At 37.7% G+C, this 19005-nt stretch overlaps 2 protein-coding genes across 2 annotated transcripts in view; one reads left to right on the top strand and one right to left on the bottom strand.

The window, feature by feature from the left end:
* LOC140141086 (glycogen debranching enzyme-like) overlaps window positions 1–5354 on the bottom strand; it is a 77488-nt gene extending 72134 nt beyond the window's left edge. The window contains exons 1-2 of the mRNA XM_072162863.1: window positions 5261–5354; window positions 1276–1427 (exon numbers count right to left, since the gene is read on the bottom strand). Of these exons, the coding sequence (XP_072018964.1) occupies window positions 1276–1402 (127 nt within the window). The 5' untranslated portion in view covers window positions 1403–1427; window positions 5261–5354. The remainder of the gene's footprint in view (window positions 1–1275; window positions 1428–5260) is intronic.
* Window positions 5355–5411: 57 nt separating this feature from the next.
* LOC140140457 (probable splicing factor YJU2B) lies at window positions 5412–14107 on the top strand. Its single transcript, XM_072162216.1, has 6 exons — window positions 5412–5519; window positions 7316–7508; window positions 9317–9520; window positions 11958–12130; window positions 12430–12568; window positions 13440–14107. The coding sequence occupies exons 1-6, from the start codon at window positions 5517–5519 to the stop codon at window positions 14105–14107; spliced, it is 1380 nt and encodes a 459-aa protein (XP_072018317.1). The 5' UTR covers window positions 5412–5516.
* The last annotated feature ends 4898 nt before the right edge of the window (window positions 14108–19005 follow it).

The raw sequence follows: 19005 nt of genomic DNA, 5'->3' as shown, positions 1-19005 counted from the left end.
TAAAAAATATTTCCGTCGGTACATTTACAAGTTGTACCCCCTCGGTTCCAAAATCCTGGCTACGCCACTGAGCGGGCGCAGGGAGCAAATTTGCTCTTGTAAAGCCACCAATTGCTCCTGGTCCTTGTAAATGAACCAGGAGCAATTTTCTAAAACAAATTGCTCCTGGTTCCAGTTTTGCACTTAACAGTAGTGGTGGTATTGTACATGTATATGCAGAAAAGGATTACTATTTGAAAATTGCTTCTTCAAAAATTGCTCCTGGTTCTTGTAAAATCCCAGTGAACCAGGAACAATGTTCAAAAACAAATTGCTCCTGGTTCCAGCCTGCTTATTTCAAGGCTTGGTCTCCAAACAGTTGCATGTACGTACATGCAGCAATTATATAGAAAATAATTCAAAATATAAAATATCTAAATTTTACTGTAAGTTATATAACAACTGCTGCATTTGACATTGAACCCTGGCCTCTTTCAATTGGATTTTGTGCAAGTCATTGGTGTAAGTCAGTCATTTTGTGCAAGTCATTGAAGTTTTCAGGCAAACATTTCACACAAGCTAGGGGGGGGGGGGGGGCAAGGCTTGTAAAATATTAAATAATGACCTTCAGGTAACCCTCCTGAAGTTTCAACTAAGGTACCTTAGGGACAGCACTGTGAATGAATTCTGCCCTAGGTGGTACTACACCACTTGATAAATTTGTGACTATTTTTGCATTTTTCTCAAAAAATAATAACACACTGGTAACAAAAGTTATAAATGTATATTATCGGGGCAAGGAATCCAGTTACTTCACTGGAATTTCAGTGACTCAAGACAAGCCGTATGCATAAAGAAAAGAGATGCCGCTAGAATGTACCTCATTTCTTAACATATATAATGAACCACTTGTCTTGAATCTCTGAAATTTCAGTGAAGTAATTGGATTCCTTGCCTCTATACATGTAATATACATGTATATACAAAACTTTTGTTACCGTACTATAGAAAAAGTATTTAATTTGTGTACATCGTGGAACATACTCTTTGCGTGGCTGTGCGTAGTAAGCTGTTATACGCAGATAACCTCGCTAATATAGACGCGTTGAAATAGCGTTGTACACTCGTGTATTAGCATGATTAGTCGCGGAGTAACAAGCGTAGTTCAATGTTCCACGATGTACACAAATTAAATAATTTTTCTATAGTGTGTAGTTATTTTTTGAGAAAAATGCTACATTAGTCACAAAATTTATCAGGGGGGGGTAGTACCACCTTAATAACAATTTAACTTACCTTTTTGCAGCCTGTACAGAGTGGAGTTTTTATGCTCTCCATCATTGAGCATAAGCTGCCGAATTTCCTCCAATCGTGATGCTGTTGGAGATGCCGCCCTCGGTGATGATGATGTTGGTGATGCCATGCTGGTGACTTATCACAACTCTTGCCTTGTGTGTTCAAAGAAATGGAAAGGAAACAGAAATTATAAATTCTTCTTCAAAATACTCCTACCTACAATAGGCAAAATATCTAATTCTCGATCATGTGAGCCATGCACTGCCCCCTAATCCGTTTTCAGTGTGTTCATTGCGACCAAAATGGAACACTTTGATGGAGTAATATCAAATTCATGAGGGGCCACCTGCCAACCCCTGGGTGAGTTGGTATGGAATGACTCAGCAGAATCAGGGTTGAGTGCACTACTAGCATTTTGCTGAGAAACAGCCTTCACCTGTTTGTGGTGGTATTTGCTTGACTTTCAGCTCTAGAGAATAAATCCCTTGTGTGTGTGTTCCATCATGAGCTATAAATGTGGTCTTTGACCTACCTCTCTCTTTCAGCATACCTTTCAAAATCTTACCAGTTCTTGTAGAGTTGTTTGAGTTAAAGGAGTATTTTGTGATCCTAGCATCCTCTTTTTGTGACATATATTTCAATAGATATCCACGAAAAAAGCTTATCCCAAAATGTTCAGTTGATTCCAATTTTGCCTAACTTGCGAGTTATGCATGATTATGTGTATTACACTACTCCATAGACCACAGTTGTAATTTCGTTCTGGTATACCAGAACATAATTCAAAATTGCCGATATTTTTGCTAAACGAATTAATCTGCAAGAAATATTTTGTACATAAACATTATGTAGCCAGAGGTTTCCAGTGGTATAAAAATCTCAAACTTTTTTTGAGAAAAGTGGGGGGATGAGGCTGTGGATCAGCTCTCGAATGAAGGATCTGAAGGGGGATGGCAACTTTTTTAGGGCAAGTTGATAATTGCCTTAGATTTTCACTGAAAAGGCAAGGCAGCACAGCAGTTTGTAACATTTCAAGAGGGCATCATGACAACTGTTGAAAATTTGAGAAGGGGGCACCAAGGCAATTTCTCAAAAGTGAAGAAAACACACACAAACATACAATGTAGATAAGATGATTTTATAATGAAGGGGCAGGGCTGGGGCACCGACGACAACTTCATTAGAGGGCATGGCAAGTGACTGTCTTGGGTAAAGGACATATTTTGAGGGCATTACGGCAGTGGGGATGGGCACCCACGGCAAAATGCCTTGGGTGCCGTGTGTTAATTCGAGGGCTGCTGTGGATCACGAAATGCCCTTTTAATAGGCTATATCATCCAGACTTTTTCAAAAATCGGTGAGGGAGGTACTTAATATAATTGTTATGTTATTTTTTTCATTCATTTCTGTGTAAAAATGCAATTGCTAAAAAGTGTTTATCAACACATCATGAAATCACGGAGGTCCCCTAATATTTCTGTTATTTCCCCAAAGCCAAAGCCAAAGCCCTAGCTTGAAGAAAGTGTTTGCAATTTGTTTATAAATGATAACCAAAAACTCCTTAAGGTTAAATACAATTGATTTATAAGGCTTGATTCCAGAGGGGCGTAAGTTCATATTGGAAACAGCCATGCAGAAAAGAATAAACCCACGCGTACAATAGTGTATCAATCTGAACTAGGGCCAAGGACAAACCGCGGCTCGTGAGTCATCCTATTATTCCTATACATGTATGTTGCAGGGATAGGGAGGGGCGACCATGATAGGACCATATGGGCTGATGGGGGGGGGGGGGTAATTGTGGGCAGCCGTTTTCTGCAATTTTCTTTTGGATTTTCTAAATTTTCAATTTTTTAAATTATCCTGGATGATATCTGTCGTGAAATAAATCAATGCTTCTATAGGCTACATGTATAATAGGCCTAGTAGGCCTATTATACCCTGATTATGCAATATATAGGCCTACAATAATAACTACAACAACAATAACAAAACCAACAACCAATATTTTGTTAATCTAATTTGTAAAAATATATTCATAGGCCGCGCCTATTAGACTATAGTATAGCCTAAAAATTCCTGAATTATATACCGGGGTAATGAAAAAAAACCGGGCAAAAACAATCAATCGCTCAGTCAGAAAGAAAGAAACGGACAAGAAAAAAGAAAAAAAGTGAGAGAAAAATAAAATGAAATAAATGGAATGGACCACATAGGGACTCGAACACGTACAGTGTACCAAAGTTTTCCAGCTCAAAACTATAGTATTATATTGGCAAACGAGAGTCCGATGCGCTAACCGATTGAGCCACTGGGGGACATATGAAATTGATTGATCTCAAACTGACTATTATCGAATAGTGCATAACAGGCTCTTATGATAAACAAGCTCATCACCGCTGTAAATGTCGAAGGTATCGATGGCGAAAAACCTCGTTTTTTGCAAAAGTAGCTTAAATTTGGAGTGAAATTCAAATGGTAAAGTACAATGTAAGGGATAGACATTTGAGAAATGTAGGCAGTTAGAAATCAAAATTAACGTTCCACAATCCAGATATCGATAGTGTAACATAACAGTGTTTTGTGGTACAAGATTCTCGAAAATTGTTCCCAAAAACGGGCTAATAAAATTTAATCGGTACTGTATTTGGTTCTTCCCCATGGCAACATTATTTCTTTGGTCGATTTGTAGCACAATACAAAAGAGGAGAAAACAATCACCCTGCGTGGTTTTATACGGAGCGAACATTTGAAAAAAACTGCATGGAATGCGTTTTTGATCTTGTGAACATGGTGCGTAAAAATGATTTAAACGAAGGATTTTCAAGCGGATTCTAAAAATTTGTATAAACACACAAAAATAATGTAAAGATACATGTACATCCATGCACCAACATTTGACTCACTGCGATATTTGATTGCTGAGAAAACGCGGTTTTAGAGAACAACTTTATACGTCTTTTATCGTTTTTATCGTTTCTTTGTGTAACCTTAAACATGTCTTTTCATCACAATAATATTAGAAATTAAGTGGATATAGGCGTGTACGCAATAACCAATATCATGAATATATTTTTTAAAAAGGCATGTGTATGCTTTCTTCTGTATCGTAATGCGCATACATGTGTTTATTCGGAGCCACTAGCTAGCATTCATAGTGTTCGATCTTGGCTAAGAATTTTATTCGAGCTACATGTATTGCGATGAAACGCTTTTGGAAAGCGATGGGCAATCACCGAATTTTGCGATGCATCGCCCGTCGCTTTTGCATTTATACTTATCACGGCGATAGCGATTGCAGACAAATAAATATTCTAACATGCCACAAAATACATTTTTAAAACATATCAGTTGCTGTCAATAATTATTGATTTGAATTAATTCATCACCAAAAGTTAATAATCGAGAAAGGTAAATTAATTAGCAAAATAATAGATCCAGTTGGTTGTATATGATTGGTTGACGCATTTACGTGTCAAGCGATATCGCTGGGAAGTTGAGATTTCTTCAACTTGCAAAAGCGACATCGTTTTTGCCTCAGCGACTTGTATCAATTGATCGGCTCGACGCTAGCTAGCTCTGGAAATGTATTTTAATTTAAAAGTAAACAATGCATATGATGAGCACGGGGATGAGCATGCGTGAGAATCGCTTTTCTGCAAAAGTGATCGAGTAGGCCCTATAAATTCAGTTTTACATTACTACAAGCTTTATGATTGTACAATGTACATTCTTACAACTTTAATACATTTTTTGTACAAGTGACATGCATGAGTCTGAGTGCAGTGAGTGACTTGACTGAGCTGCATGCTGAGCCTGATCATGTTGATTGCACTGCAGTCATATGGGCGCAGATCCCCAGTAAGTGAATGCACTGCACTGATACACAACTTTACATGCAAAGATAGCCCAAGACAAGTTAACCAAAATCATTTTACATAACAAAAAAATAAAATCACAGCTCTATGTTATTAGATAAACTTACGAGTGTCAAATCCCAGCAATGTCATGCACGATTATCACAGAAATCCGACAAGGAAACTGGCCTGCACAACTGATCCAGCTCCAGCTGACCTGCTAGCGCATACAAATGAGCTGTAAAGATCAAAGGTCACGCAGGTCAAAACAAACTGCACGATTGCCAGCTTGACGATTGCACTGCGTTGAGTGTGAAGATTGTTGGCAAGGTTCTTTTAATTGGAAATTCATCGTGTCAGAAGTGGCAAAATAAAGAATCAATCATGGTGAGTTGATGGGAATAAATCACACATTATGCTAGGCTAGTCGTGGCTGTAAGCTTACAGAAATGATGAAGTAAACAGTCATGACACTTGACTGTCAGATTTTTAATTTTAAGCTTACCTCCCATGCTCGACTCACAAACACAATTCACAATCTGACAATCCATGAATCATCCCAAACTCATGAACTAAAAGACTTTATAGTATTTTGCAATATTCCTGTGTCTTTGACCAGAGCGTACTTCCCAAGTTCGCGATAATTATAATAATAAGGATCCTCCGAAGCGCAGTATCCCATGTAATGATCATGATGATGATGTAGTATCACATGTGCCTGACGAGTCGCTGTTGAAGTTATACACATCATTTGCCATTTACAAATGTGCACGTCGGTAATTACTAAATAAATACTAATTCCGCCTCCCGTAACGGTGCTGGTGGTAGCAGTGTATTGTGAGTTGCGTCTTTTCCTGCACCTTCTCAACATCAAGACAAATTAGGTTTTGTTTTTTATTATAACCCATTCTCTTCTTTTCTTCCTTCCTTAAAGTGCAGTGCAGATGGCACAAGTGAATAATAATCACACTGTGGTTGCAGGGGTGTGTGGTAAGGGTGTGAGTGAGTCCCGGGAATTCGAGTCCCGCCCGATAATCCTATCCGAAATTAAAGACCTAAATGCTAGGATCATGGTTGACCTAAAAAAAATTTTAAAAAATTGAATTTTGCACATTGTTTTGTGTTTTTAATATGAAAATTGATACATAGTTTTCATGTCATGCTCTATTAATGATATCAAAATGCATTGAATTTGAATGCATTTTGATATCATTAATGCTGGTTTCATACTACCCTGCCGCTTGCCGCTGAGCGGCGTGGCGCACGCGCATTGCAGACAAACGGACACAATGAAGGCTTGTCATTGGTTAAACACCCTGCCGCTTGCCGCAGCGGCAAGCGGCAGGAAAGTATGCTGGAGGCTTAATAGAGTATGACATGAAAACTATGTATCAATTTTCAGATTAAAAACACAAAACAATGTGCAAAATTCAATTTTTTTTTTTAGGTCAACCATGATCCTAGCATTTAGGTCTAGGTCCAGAGACACTACAAAACCAAAAAAATTTTTTTTTTTTGCAATTTTTTTTTTTTGCAATTTGGTGCACCCGGTTACCCGCCGAAAAATGCGCTTGGTACCAGACGCGAAATTACCGAAAAGCACACCCCTAGTGTGTGGAATAGAGATAATCACAGCCATGATTCCAAACATACATGTATTACCTGGGCAGGCTGTGCAATAATTATGAGCCGGAGGTAGGGAATTTTCAAATGGCTTGCCATTTGAAAATTTGCCACTTCCCCACCCCTCTCAGCTTGCCAAAATTGATTGCCCCCCTCATAGCCTGCCAAAAATTCTTTGCCCCTTCCCTTTGCACATATGCCAAATTTTTTGGTTCCCAATTTGCAGGCAATTTTATATATATTTGAACGTTTAATGTTTTCCTAAGCCTTTATCGAGCGTGCTATTCAAAAGGTTTCCCGTAATTATTGAATGTGTGCCAAAAAATGCTGTGTAAGCTCTCTAAATTATGTAAACAAATGCCATTCTTCTCTGTAGCACTAACATGTTTTGCAACGCATATTCTTTTGATATTTAAAGTTGGATAATTAACATACCTGGTGAACCCTTTTCAATCATGCATCAACATGCTGACCCTGACCAGTACTTGATCACATTTGTATATTTTTTTTGTTTTCACTCCTCCATTCTAAATATTATTTGTTTTTCCTTACAAATCTAGTCTGACCGCAAAGCAGTAAATCGTTACTACCCACCGGACTTCGATCCCAGTAAACACAAGTCCATTAACAAATACCGGAACTCACATCCCCTGCGAGAGAGGGCTAAAAAACTGAGTCAAGGTATCCTGGTCATCAGATTTGAGATGCCGTACAACATATGGTGTGAAGGATGTGGTAACCACGTCGGCATGGGTGAGTAGTACATGTATTTAATTAAATTTATTATTTAAATTGTGGGATAGGCATTTACGACAAGAATTCATAGGTTTTTTATCAGGTTTGCCGTTGGACAAGTTTAGTACTATCAAATCTTCGTCAGGAGTAGCTCTGACTTCTTCAGGACAAAGTACCGGTACCTAAGAATGAGACATGTAGGCTGCCCCTTGCCTACTGATGGCTCTGAAAAGAGCCATTCACTGAAGACTGCCCCCTTGTCAATAGAGAACAAGCAGATCTCGCCTACATGTATCTGCTAATTTAAAGTGTGAAGGATGCGGTAAATTCATGATGCGGTAAATTCATGATCATCACAAGTTTTAACTACAGTACCCTATCCCCCGGACCCCATCCCGTACACAGAAGTGATTTCAACTCCTGAGCATGGATATATCATATATTACTATCAGGTGTCCCTTTTACTCTTGGTTTTCATTCCAATATCTGATATAAGGTAACGAAAAAAACAATCCTGTTTTACAGGCACAACCAACCCAGATTTTGTGTTTGGGGAGTTTTTTTTTCAGTTTTACTAAAATCATGTAAAATCAGCTGTTTTTTGGGCCAAAATTTATTGATTTTGACTGGAAAGTTTTTTGAAAATTTGTGTGCAATACTTGAAAATGTTTCGAAAAATCAAATTTTTGTCAGATTTTTCATGCTTCCTGTGAGCCTTTAAAAATCCTGACTGAGAGATCCTACTTCGAAAAGTCTGTCCACCCGTAAAACTTTGTCATCCCTACCGTTTGAAAAACCACATAATTTTAATGGCTCAGTGACACAAAGTCATTTGGGCTATTCCAGTTGAAATCCATATACCCCCTATGGAAGACCTGACATTAATTGTCTACACAGGGGGCGTAGATTTCAAATGGAGTCACCCATTCAGGTAACCCCATTTGAAATTCACACTCCTTGTGTAAAGAAGAAGTTTGGATACTGCTCACTGAGTGGACAGTGTCTTTAAAATCAGGCTCCATTTTTTATATCATTACTAATGTGGTCTTTAATTTGCAGGGCAGTTGAGGTGGGTGTGTGAATACTGCAAATGACTTGATTTGCTAACTCAAAAGAAAATTTCAACCCCCTAAAGACCAACCCCAAAGAAAATGTCCCTCCCCCGTGTAAAATTGAAACTTTTAAGTAAACACAAAACTGTATTTTTATTTTGGCAAAAAAAGAGTGAAATTGAAAATTGGCCTGATAAACACAAAATTTCACCTTAATTTTGAGCTAAAATGGTGTACAAAATGGAAAAAAATCACATTTCTGGTGCAATTATCACAGTATCACAGGAACAAAATATTTCCCACTGCAAATATTTTTGTCTTTGCCTCCTCAGACAACTGACCCTGATACCCTACTGAACATGTAATACAGACCTGCCAACTGTCCCTGATTTGGGGTTTGCCAAAGTGAAAATGAGGGACAGTCCTGTTTTCTGAAAATTTCAGTGATAGGAAATTTAAATGTAAGAACAGCAGAAAATGATGAAAATGTCACTTTAAAATTTGCTATAGCATTCTCTATTGTCTATTGTGATAAATTCAGACCTGCAAAACCTTCTCTGAATTCTGGAAGTATTGCACACCTCAAGTCTTTGAATTTGTCGGTACCTGGTTTGTGTACATGTACAAGGTTTTGCTCTCAATGTCCCTCATTCTGACTTCGGTAGGTTGGCAGGTCTGGTAATATGCATGGACCCCCCTCCCCCCAAAGAAAAGGATGTTTACAAAGACCATGCACTGACCATTATTACCTTGGTATATGCTTTTATTGCGCAGGTGTGAGGTACAATGCTGAGAAGAAGAAGGTTGGCAACTATTACACCACCCCAATCTATCAGTTCAAGATGAAGTGTCACCTGTGTGACAACTATTACGTCATCGAGACAGATCCACAGAATTGCGATTATAAGATCATCAAAGGAGCACGACGAAAGAATCAGAAATGGGACATGGCTGATAATGAACAGGTCCTTACTGAAGGTAGGATTTGGTATGACAATCATCATGTAAGCCTTCACAGAGTTAGCCTAGTATCAAAACAAGACATGGATTATACAGCTTACAGAATAAATTGCTGTATAATTCCACATGAAGTCTTGGTGACAATAGGCTAGTTCTAGTATGCTTATTATATTTTTACTTGGATCAACATATTTTTCTGACATCCCCCTCCCCTTTCCCTTAGTGACTTACCTATATGTGACCTGCTACCACAAAATGAGCATAAAATTGCAAGTTGGTAGTTTTGAGACATCCTGGCTGCTAAGTTATGTTTTTTGTTATACAAGCCAGAAGTGTGTTCTTTGTGAATTCATGAACCTTGTGCCCTCATCACAAAAGACATACAGACATACTTTTGGCTTGAACAGGTGCATGTGAAACAAGGAATACCTACCTACACAGCAGCCAGGACGTCTCGAAACTACCAGCTTGTGACTTTAGGCTCATTTTGTGGTAGCAGGTCACATCGTTGCATTGTAAAGTTTGGTCAGGAGTGTTTTCATGTATTAACAAACCAGTTGGGCAGATACTAACCAATCAAACTTACTAGCCCAATGACTTATTACTTATACCTATTTGACATAATGAGGCCTGTTAAATCTGAAAATATAGGGTAGCATTACTACCATATTCATGGGTTTTTTTCCCATCTGGTCGCATGTCATGAATTGGTCATCTTTTGTGTAACATAATGTTTTATGATAAAAATATCACTAATTTTAATTCACTTCAACACAACTTTTAATGAATACATTTTAGACCGTTAAAAGTATACATTTCTGGAGAGCTTATATTACAAGGATGCCAAATCAACAAATTATAATCATAATACAGGGTGGGTAAGAAATATACAGGGTGGAACATCAACAAAATTTAAAAAAAATTTGGGTCATGGTAAACCCCATATTTTCTTTTTCTGAAAGCTATGTAGCTCAAAATAAATATGGATTCAGAAAGACATTGCATTGGCCCTTCCAACAAATTAGGAAGAAAGAGTTTGGTATCCCTTGCGTTAAACATTCAGGGTGGTCAAAAATTGTAAAATAATTTTACAATTTGTATGACATTATCAATCAAAACTTTTTTCCTCCATATCTGGCACTAAAACTAATAGCATAATTGAATTCCTCATCAAATTTCCTTAAAAATATGTGTACTTTTGAATAAACAGGGTGACTCGGGCAAGAGATAGGCCATTTAGAAATGTCGGAGCATTACGTGCACACTTTGTACAGTAACATATAGGGAAAACTGTCTTAATTAGCATCTAATTAGGCAATTAATTAGCTACATCTTTTGTTACAGTTGGTCTACTATGAGGTAGATTAACAATCCAGGATGATGTATGTGCAATTTGGTGTTCATGCTAGTTGTACTTTTTAAGATACAAAGGTTTGAAGTTTGCTATATTTTCACAATTTTGTGTACAACCCTATGGGGCTCACCCGCCCCAGCTCCTCCATTGACACATCTTACATATTTAGAGAATAAATGATAGGATTTTGTCTTTTGCCTATCAATATCGTGTCATAATGGATGGGCTGGCCAATATTTTGAGTAGTGGATGCGGCGCGGCGTATCCACTACGATAAAAAATATTGGCCAGTCCGTCCATTATGACACGATATTGGATAGGCAAAAGACAAAATCATATCATTTATTCTCATTCTTATTCAGTTTTAATGTAATTTTTGGGAGAAAAACTGCCTTTTTTCAGAAAAAAATAAAGTTACTTTTGTGAGGACATCCCCGTTGTTTTAAATGAGCGAAACCATCACGAACATCTAAGCCGCGAATCGCGTTCTTAGTTCTCGACGTGTGTTCTGTGAACGCATTATCGCGCGATCATTGAGGAGCAACAAGCGTGCCGCCGTTGCGTATGCGGTAGCGCCCTGACTAATATCACTATCAACTATTGTGAGATATTATACACCGAAAACCAATCAAATTACGTGAATTCTTTACAAGACGCACCCATTGAATAAGAATGAAGTATAAATCTCAAAGTATTTGTCCAATTGACTTGTGGTTTTTTGTATTTGACAAAGAACATAATTATCTACAAAATGACACCAAACTTTCTAAAATAGGTATCATACTTTTAGAATAAACTAAACTTGAAGTGGGAAGAAAGCATTTTCATGTTACGGCTCCTCCATTTTTGGGTGACCTATTTGTGACATGCGACCATCTATGAATTTTCATTCATTTAATTTTTGGTACAAAATTCACAAAATGCTTTGCTTGTATGTAATTTGTACCGCACAACTCTAATATGTATTTAAAAATGAGCCTAACAAAGTTATTAATCATTGTTCACCATCATATGTGGTTAACTTGTATTTTTGATATTCAAGAAGTAATTTCACCCTTAAGACCAATAAAGTTCTTATCAACAATTTTGTTATATTTTCAGACCGAGAGGTAATTAAAAAGAGATCACGGGATCCTATGTACAAGCTTGAACACGGTGTGGAAGATGGCAAGAAATTGAAGTCTGTAATACCAACCTTGTCACAGATAGAGGATATGCAGGATGCATGGAGAGATGACTATATGCAGAACAAAATGCTGAGGAATAAGTTTAGAGTAAGTGTACTGTAAATGGTAACAGATGCTAATCAATATTACCCAGAGTGTATCGCCTCAAACGACAAGGCCTGGATACAACAATGAGAATACTAACCAATCATGAGTGAGTTGGTATGGTTGGATTCACTTCCGTGTTACACACACACGTGCGTTCATCACACAGTGTACGCGGAGAATCATCACGCTGTTGACAGCTGTGTTCATTCAATTGAAATTCTAGATATGACATCAAAGTCACTTGACATGATGACATGGATTCATCACAAAATTAATTTTCACTTTTCTCTCTGTTGTAGGAAGAAAAGAAATCGTTGAAGATAGCTGAAGAACAAGACCAAGCTCTGTTAACCAAATCATCTTTGGATATTCCCTTGGTGGCTGAGAGTGATGAAGACAAGAAATTAGCAGCTCTTATGAAATATAATGTAGTGGAATGTAAGTTGACTGTGAGCAAGATAAACAGCATACAAAGATTATCAGTGGCGTAGCGTGGGTCATCATATGGGGGGCTACCGGGTTTGATGGAGGGCGCAAGCCATTTTTTGGCAATTTTCCTGTGGGATTTTCTAAATTTTGCAATTGATTGGGGGCACGTGCCCCTATGATGCTACGCCACCAAATTTTTTCATTGGGATAAGCAACATGATCCTCTCATAACAGGCTTCACACTTTGTTTATGATTGGCATGTATGAAGGAAAGGTCAATTCTGTCTTCATATTCTTCCTTTTGTCGCATATGTTCAGGGGCATAGCAAGAGCCTCGGGAGCCATGGAAAAGGAGCAGTGCGGGCCCTTTTAACGCTTTTTTTTTTCGCTTTGGCTCGATGCCCCTGAACCCTTGGGCCCCTTACTATGCGCCTGCACATGTTTTTACCTTGTAAAAGGGATGTTATTATGCTCCCAAAACATTGGGTTTCTTCTCTTTCTAACCCATAGTTTGGATGTTGTTGTACACAAGAAACAGTTGATAACATTTATTTTGTGGTGTACACTTTTTCCAAAGTGCCCATGCTGGCCAGTTTGTGCAATGGGCTATTCCAGTTGAAATCCATACACCCTCTGTGGAAGATATGACTTTAATCTTCCAAACATGGAGTATAAATTTCAAATGGGCTTACTTGAATGGGTGACTCCAATTGAAATCTACACTCCCTGTGTGGGAGATTAAGGTCATGTCTTCCACAGGGGGTGATGGATTTCAAATAGAATAGCCCAATTTAGCCTTGAATGGAATTAGCCTGTTACTAATCTTTTCACATAATAGTACTTCCAAGTTGACCCTTTTTAATGCGTTTCAATTTTTCAGCCTTTGATGACAAACAGAAGCACAAACGACAAGAGATCAAAAACAGACCACTATTTGTATCTTCCAAGCCATCCGCTGCAATCTCCAAGGAACCATCAACATCTCCAAATATGGCAGCAACTAGTGGCAAGAAAAACCTTCAAGAGATCCACAAGAGGCTTGGGCTGGATAGACTCAAGACATCCAGCCCAGGAGGATTCGGAGACGCTTTTGATACTACAAAGTCTAATCTAGGACTTGTAGTCATCAAAAAGAAAAGAAAACTTGATAATACTGATGCTGTTGTATCATCAACCCCTGTTAACAGTAAACAATCAAAAAGCACTACAGGTGGTAGTGTCGAGAATCTAATAGCATGTGATGGAAGAAGTAGACATGACGATATCTCGAATATCTCACCAAATTCATCCAGAGACTCAAAAATGACTTGTAGTAACAAATCAAACCACAGTGAAACTTTTGAAAATAGTCAGGAACATGTAAAGTTGCAAGGTGAAAGTTCAAAGGTGAATGACCTTGTTTCTACTTTAACACATGTTGATAAGTTAGATGGTGATGGTGAACAAGAACTTGATAGGTCAAAGGTTATTGTGACAGGAAGTGAACAGCCAAAGAGCACTAGGTCATTACTTTTGTGTGATTATACTAGCAGTAGTGATAGTGATTAATTAGAAAAATATGCAAATTGGGCTATTCCATTTGAAATCCACACTACCACCTGTTGTTAAGTAGTCACAAATGACATATGGTGTGAATACACCAGTAACAATTCTAGCTGACAGCTTTAAAAATTTGCTTTCAAAACTTTTAAAGTATATGTACGTGTAATGAACAGGGTGTAAGTAAATTTTTTACAAGTTCATTTTGTCATTTTTTTGGAAGATTCTTCTCACAACACGTCATTAATTTGCAAAGAAAGTACAAGGCGTCTAGGTTGCAATAAAATAAATGACACATCATCTGTGCATAACATATTGGCATTGGCGATAACAAATTCAGGTTCAGTTCAAAGTTGCATTTCAGATTTTCTAAGAGAAGAGGTGCGTACTGGCATTGATTGTGATGTGTGTGATGAAAAACAGCAAAAAACCTTTACTTCCAACAATAGAAAGCAGCCGTGAAATTTTAGTAATTCAATTAATCCGATGTGATAATCAATGTAACAAAACCAGAAAGAGCATCTCAGTTAACAAAGCAATAATATTACCACATGATATATCACACTGAAATCAGTGATCCAGCGTAGAGGGAAAACATTGCAATCTGGCCATTATGTAACACAGTGGCGGCGCCACGGGGGGACATTGGGGAAAATTTCCCCCCAGTCAAAATTCTTGCCCGTTCCCCCCTCCCCCCGAAAAAACCCAAAATTACGAAAATTCCACTTTTTGCGGTAATTTTGTGCAAAATTTGTTGATTTTGCCCCCCCCCCTGAAATTCACTTGTCCCCCCTAATGCCCCCCCCCAAAAAAAATATTCCTGGTGCAGCCACTGATCTCAGATTAATGATGATATTGTGACAGAACAAATATTTGACAATGCTGTTTTAAGAGATGGGTATCTCATATTGTATAAAAAATGTGATCTTAACACACTGAAAAGTAACTGGGAACATTTGCCTGATAGCAGTAAATTGATTGATATTAATATAAACAAATTATGGAATCATGCTAATACAATTGATATTCAAAATCGTTTCCTGAAGGTAGGAAACAGATTTAAAGTAGAAGAGTTTATTTCTTGGTATAATATTATATCATTGAATAGCAAACCAGACAGACATGCACGCAAATTAGTTGAACAAGCTTTATCACCAACAATGTACCAACTGTTATGGACAGAAAATTCAGTTAATGTATACCACAAAATAGGTTAAAAGGATATTATATACCTTGATGCAACAGGTTCATTCATAAATGCTAAAAATAAACTTTCTTCAAAAAATACTTAGTATATGAACTAAATACGTCATCCAATTAAATCTAAACTTTGCCTCCCTGTTGCATCAATGATGACATGTGACCACAGCGCCCCAAGTGTAGATGTAACACATTTTCTGGAAATTCTGACATAGTGAAGCAAAATTATATGTGACATGATCAAGGGGAATGAGTCGCATGTCGACCCTGGTTGAAAATGAGTTTTACATACAGTTCTAAAGAGGACATTTAGAGCTTTCCGAAACTGAAAACCCCATGTTGATACGACATTTCTTTACAAAGATACATCAATTTATAAATCACTGAAAACAATATAAAACAAAAGAATTTTAACACTTTCTTTGCCAATATCTCAAAATCAATATTATCGACATCCGACTCATTTCCCTTGATCGTGTCACATATGGGCATTCTTCATTGTGTCAAGCACCCCTTGTAGGGCCGTTCCGACCATTAGGCCAGGTAAGGCGGTCGCCTAGGGCGGCAAACGCAGAAGGGCGCAAAAAAAAGGGGGCGAAAAAAGAAAAAAACAGGAATGGAGAAAGAGGGCGGATAAAAAGAACAATGGGAGGAAAAATAAAAAGCGGCAAAAAGAGAACAGAAAACAGGACGGAAAAGGAAAAGAGGGACCTGAGAAAAGGAAAAGAAACGGGGCAGAGAAAAGGAAAGAAGACACGGGCGGAGAAAAGGAAAGAAGACACGGCGGAGAAAAAGAAAGAAGAAATGGGGCGGAGAAAAAGAAAGAAGAAACGGGCGGAGAAAAGGAAGATGAAAATGGGCGGTGAAAAAAAAGACACTTTTTTGGTATGCTTGGTGTGGCGGGAGGGAGAGACTTTGCCTAAGGCGGCAAAATCCCTAGGAACGGCCCTGACCCCCCGGGCCTGACCCCTTGTGAAGATTGATGGCAGTGCAGTTCTTTTAATTTCAGTTCTCAATACCACAACAGATGCTACCGTATTGTTTTAGGAAATGCAATCAATAATGACTAATTATAATATTTTTATTTTTTAATATGTGCGTCTCACTTCAAGTTTTGTAAAAAGGAGGCCATGTGATTTAGAAGAGAAGCATTGTTCTGGATAGCAAATTTGACAACTTTAGAGACTGTATTCAAATCAATCAGTGGTGACCAATGAAACAAAAAATTAAAACTATAAAAAATCACTTTGACAATACTGCGAAAAGAAATGGCTGCAACAGATATATCTAATATATTAGCTTCCTCAAGCACAGTCAGAAGGTGAAACAATGCCAACAAATATTGATGATTGATGATGAGCTTGAAACACTATCGCAGCAACCAAAAAGTCAAAAAAGAATTCAACAAAACTCTTGAAAAGTGGAATAAAAGGAATAATAGAACAAATAGAAATGAATGGATTGCCTATTGCCATCAAAGTACTTCTGATAGAGAAACCCAGGAATTTGAGGAAAAAAAGAAAATAATAAGGATACCATAAGCTTAAATAGCTTGTGACGCCATCAAGTCTTAATTCAGCGTAGTGATTACTCTCCTCCGGTCACCTGACCACCCACAAGTGATAGCAGATCGTCATAGATGTCAGGCAGGTCATATCCGGCATCCCGGTTGAGTGTGGGTCTTTGGGTCTTGATCTCCCAAGGCTTCTCTGATTTTCCGGTTCCAAAAGTTATCCTCCCTGCCGATCACATCTACATTGTCCATACTGATGTTATGTTTGTGATTGGAGAGAGTAATCGCTACCCTGGAGGAGAGTAATCACTACGCTGAATGAAGAGGCCATGATGGCATCGCAAGCTACGTTGCTGCTCTACGCAGACTCTGAAAAGGTAACTTTTTAAGCTTCTGTCAATATGACATGCTGCTAAGAAGGATAAATGATATTGAGCAAAATGACCAAATTGGCTCAAGCTCAAAATCCTTAAATCCTAGGGATTGTTGTTCATTTAGGTGACAGAAAAAACCAACCGTCTTAAGAGCGGACAGACTTCAAGTAGGGTCGGTCAGTTAGAATTTATTTGGAGGCTAAAATTACCATAAAATATCACCACAAACTTGAATGCAAAAATGTTTTCAAAAAAAATTCAGTCAAAATCAATTAATTTTGGCCAAATTATGGCTGATTTTATGTAATTTTAGCAAAACAAACACACACAAATCTCCCAAAAGGTAAGGTCGGTCAGGCCCATAAATAGGGTGTTTTTTTGTTCACCTATATGCCATGTTTTAAGTACTCACAAAATAAAATACAATGAACTATGAACTTTTTTGTTGTTTTGTATTCAATTTTACTGCATTTTTTTTGTACAGGTACAAATATTTATCATTACTATAGATACACACAATAATAACTGTACATGAAGGATTTGGATGTTAAATCCTCCATGTATACAATGCATTAAAAAAAAGGACAACTTTCTGTATTACACAGGGATGGACCAGATGAAATAGAGACTTTTAAGCTTTGTTTGAACATTCATTTAACAAGGGACTTGGTACTGATGATGATTTGTATCATGTTTGTGCAAGAAATTCATATCCAATATCAGTTAACATTTTGTATCTGAGTGTTATGGATGGAAGTAATGATACAATTATTGGTGTGGGTTTTTTTTTTAGGGGGGGCCTCTCAATATCTTCTCATTATTCTTGATCAAGATTTATTACAAGGCAACCAGTAGCATTTCTTGCACTAACACAGTTATATAAACTTATAATAGTTATATGATACATACAGAGGTATTTAAGTTTGAACAAATTATGGATTTTTATGTGCAATTTCACAATGCTAAGGGCTACTCCAGTTGAAATCCATTCACTACCATGGAAACAGGACCTTAATCTCTCACATGGAGTGTAAATTTCAAATCAAGTTACCTGAATGTGTGACTCCATTTGAATTCTACACCCTGTGTGGAAGATCAAGGTCACATCTTCCATAGGAGGTGTATGGATTTCATCTGGAATAGCCCATTTGCACATAAGGGCATGTTCACATATGAATTATTTACCCGGGACCCGAGTTAATCCGGGTTGTACCCGGGTCCGGGTTCAAAAATCTCTGTTCACACTATACCCACTCTCATGAAGAAAATTGACCCGGTTGATTATTTTACCTAAGCCTACTGATGATGCAGGCGTATAGGCCTACATATTCTGTCATTGCCGGTATATATAACAGGCTCCCGGCCTAACTATGCTAATTTTTTAAATTTTATTTTCTAATTCCACCTTATGTAATTTATCTAGTTGCTTCTGTTTTGGGTTAAAAACTCACAAACATAATTGTTACTTCTTGATTCGATAATACTAGTAATTTGTTTGCATGAAAATAACTTTCTTATCTCAGGAATAGATGTTTACACTAACACAGCAATTATGATACATAAGACATCTAAGCCACCATCTGTGTCATGGTAGGTTTGTACATTGATAAACAAGGGTGTGATATGTTATTGGAATGACACGATTCTTAATGACATACTGTGGGTCCATTTGAATCCACTTGCCATTTGTGATGTCACACTATCTTATTTCTGCTCTAGTGATATAAGTTTGATTTCAGTTGTGACTAAAATTGATTGAAATGCCCTCTTACGGTCTACATTATGTGACAGTCCAACGTGTGATCCCCAATGTATTGTGA

Source organism: Amphiura filiformis, chromosome 19 (assembly GCF_039555335.1).
Source record: "Amphiura filiformis chromosome 19, Afil_fr2py, whole genome shotgun sequence".
Lineage (NCBI taxonomy): Eukaryota > Metazoa > Echinodermata > Ophiuroidea > Amphilepidida > Amphiuridae > Amphiura > Amphiura filiformis.
This window is presented reverse-complemented; position numbering and strand designations above follow the sequence as displayed.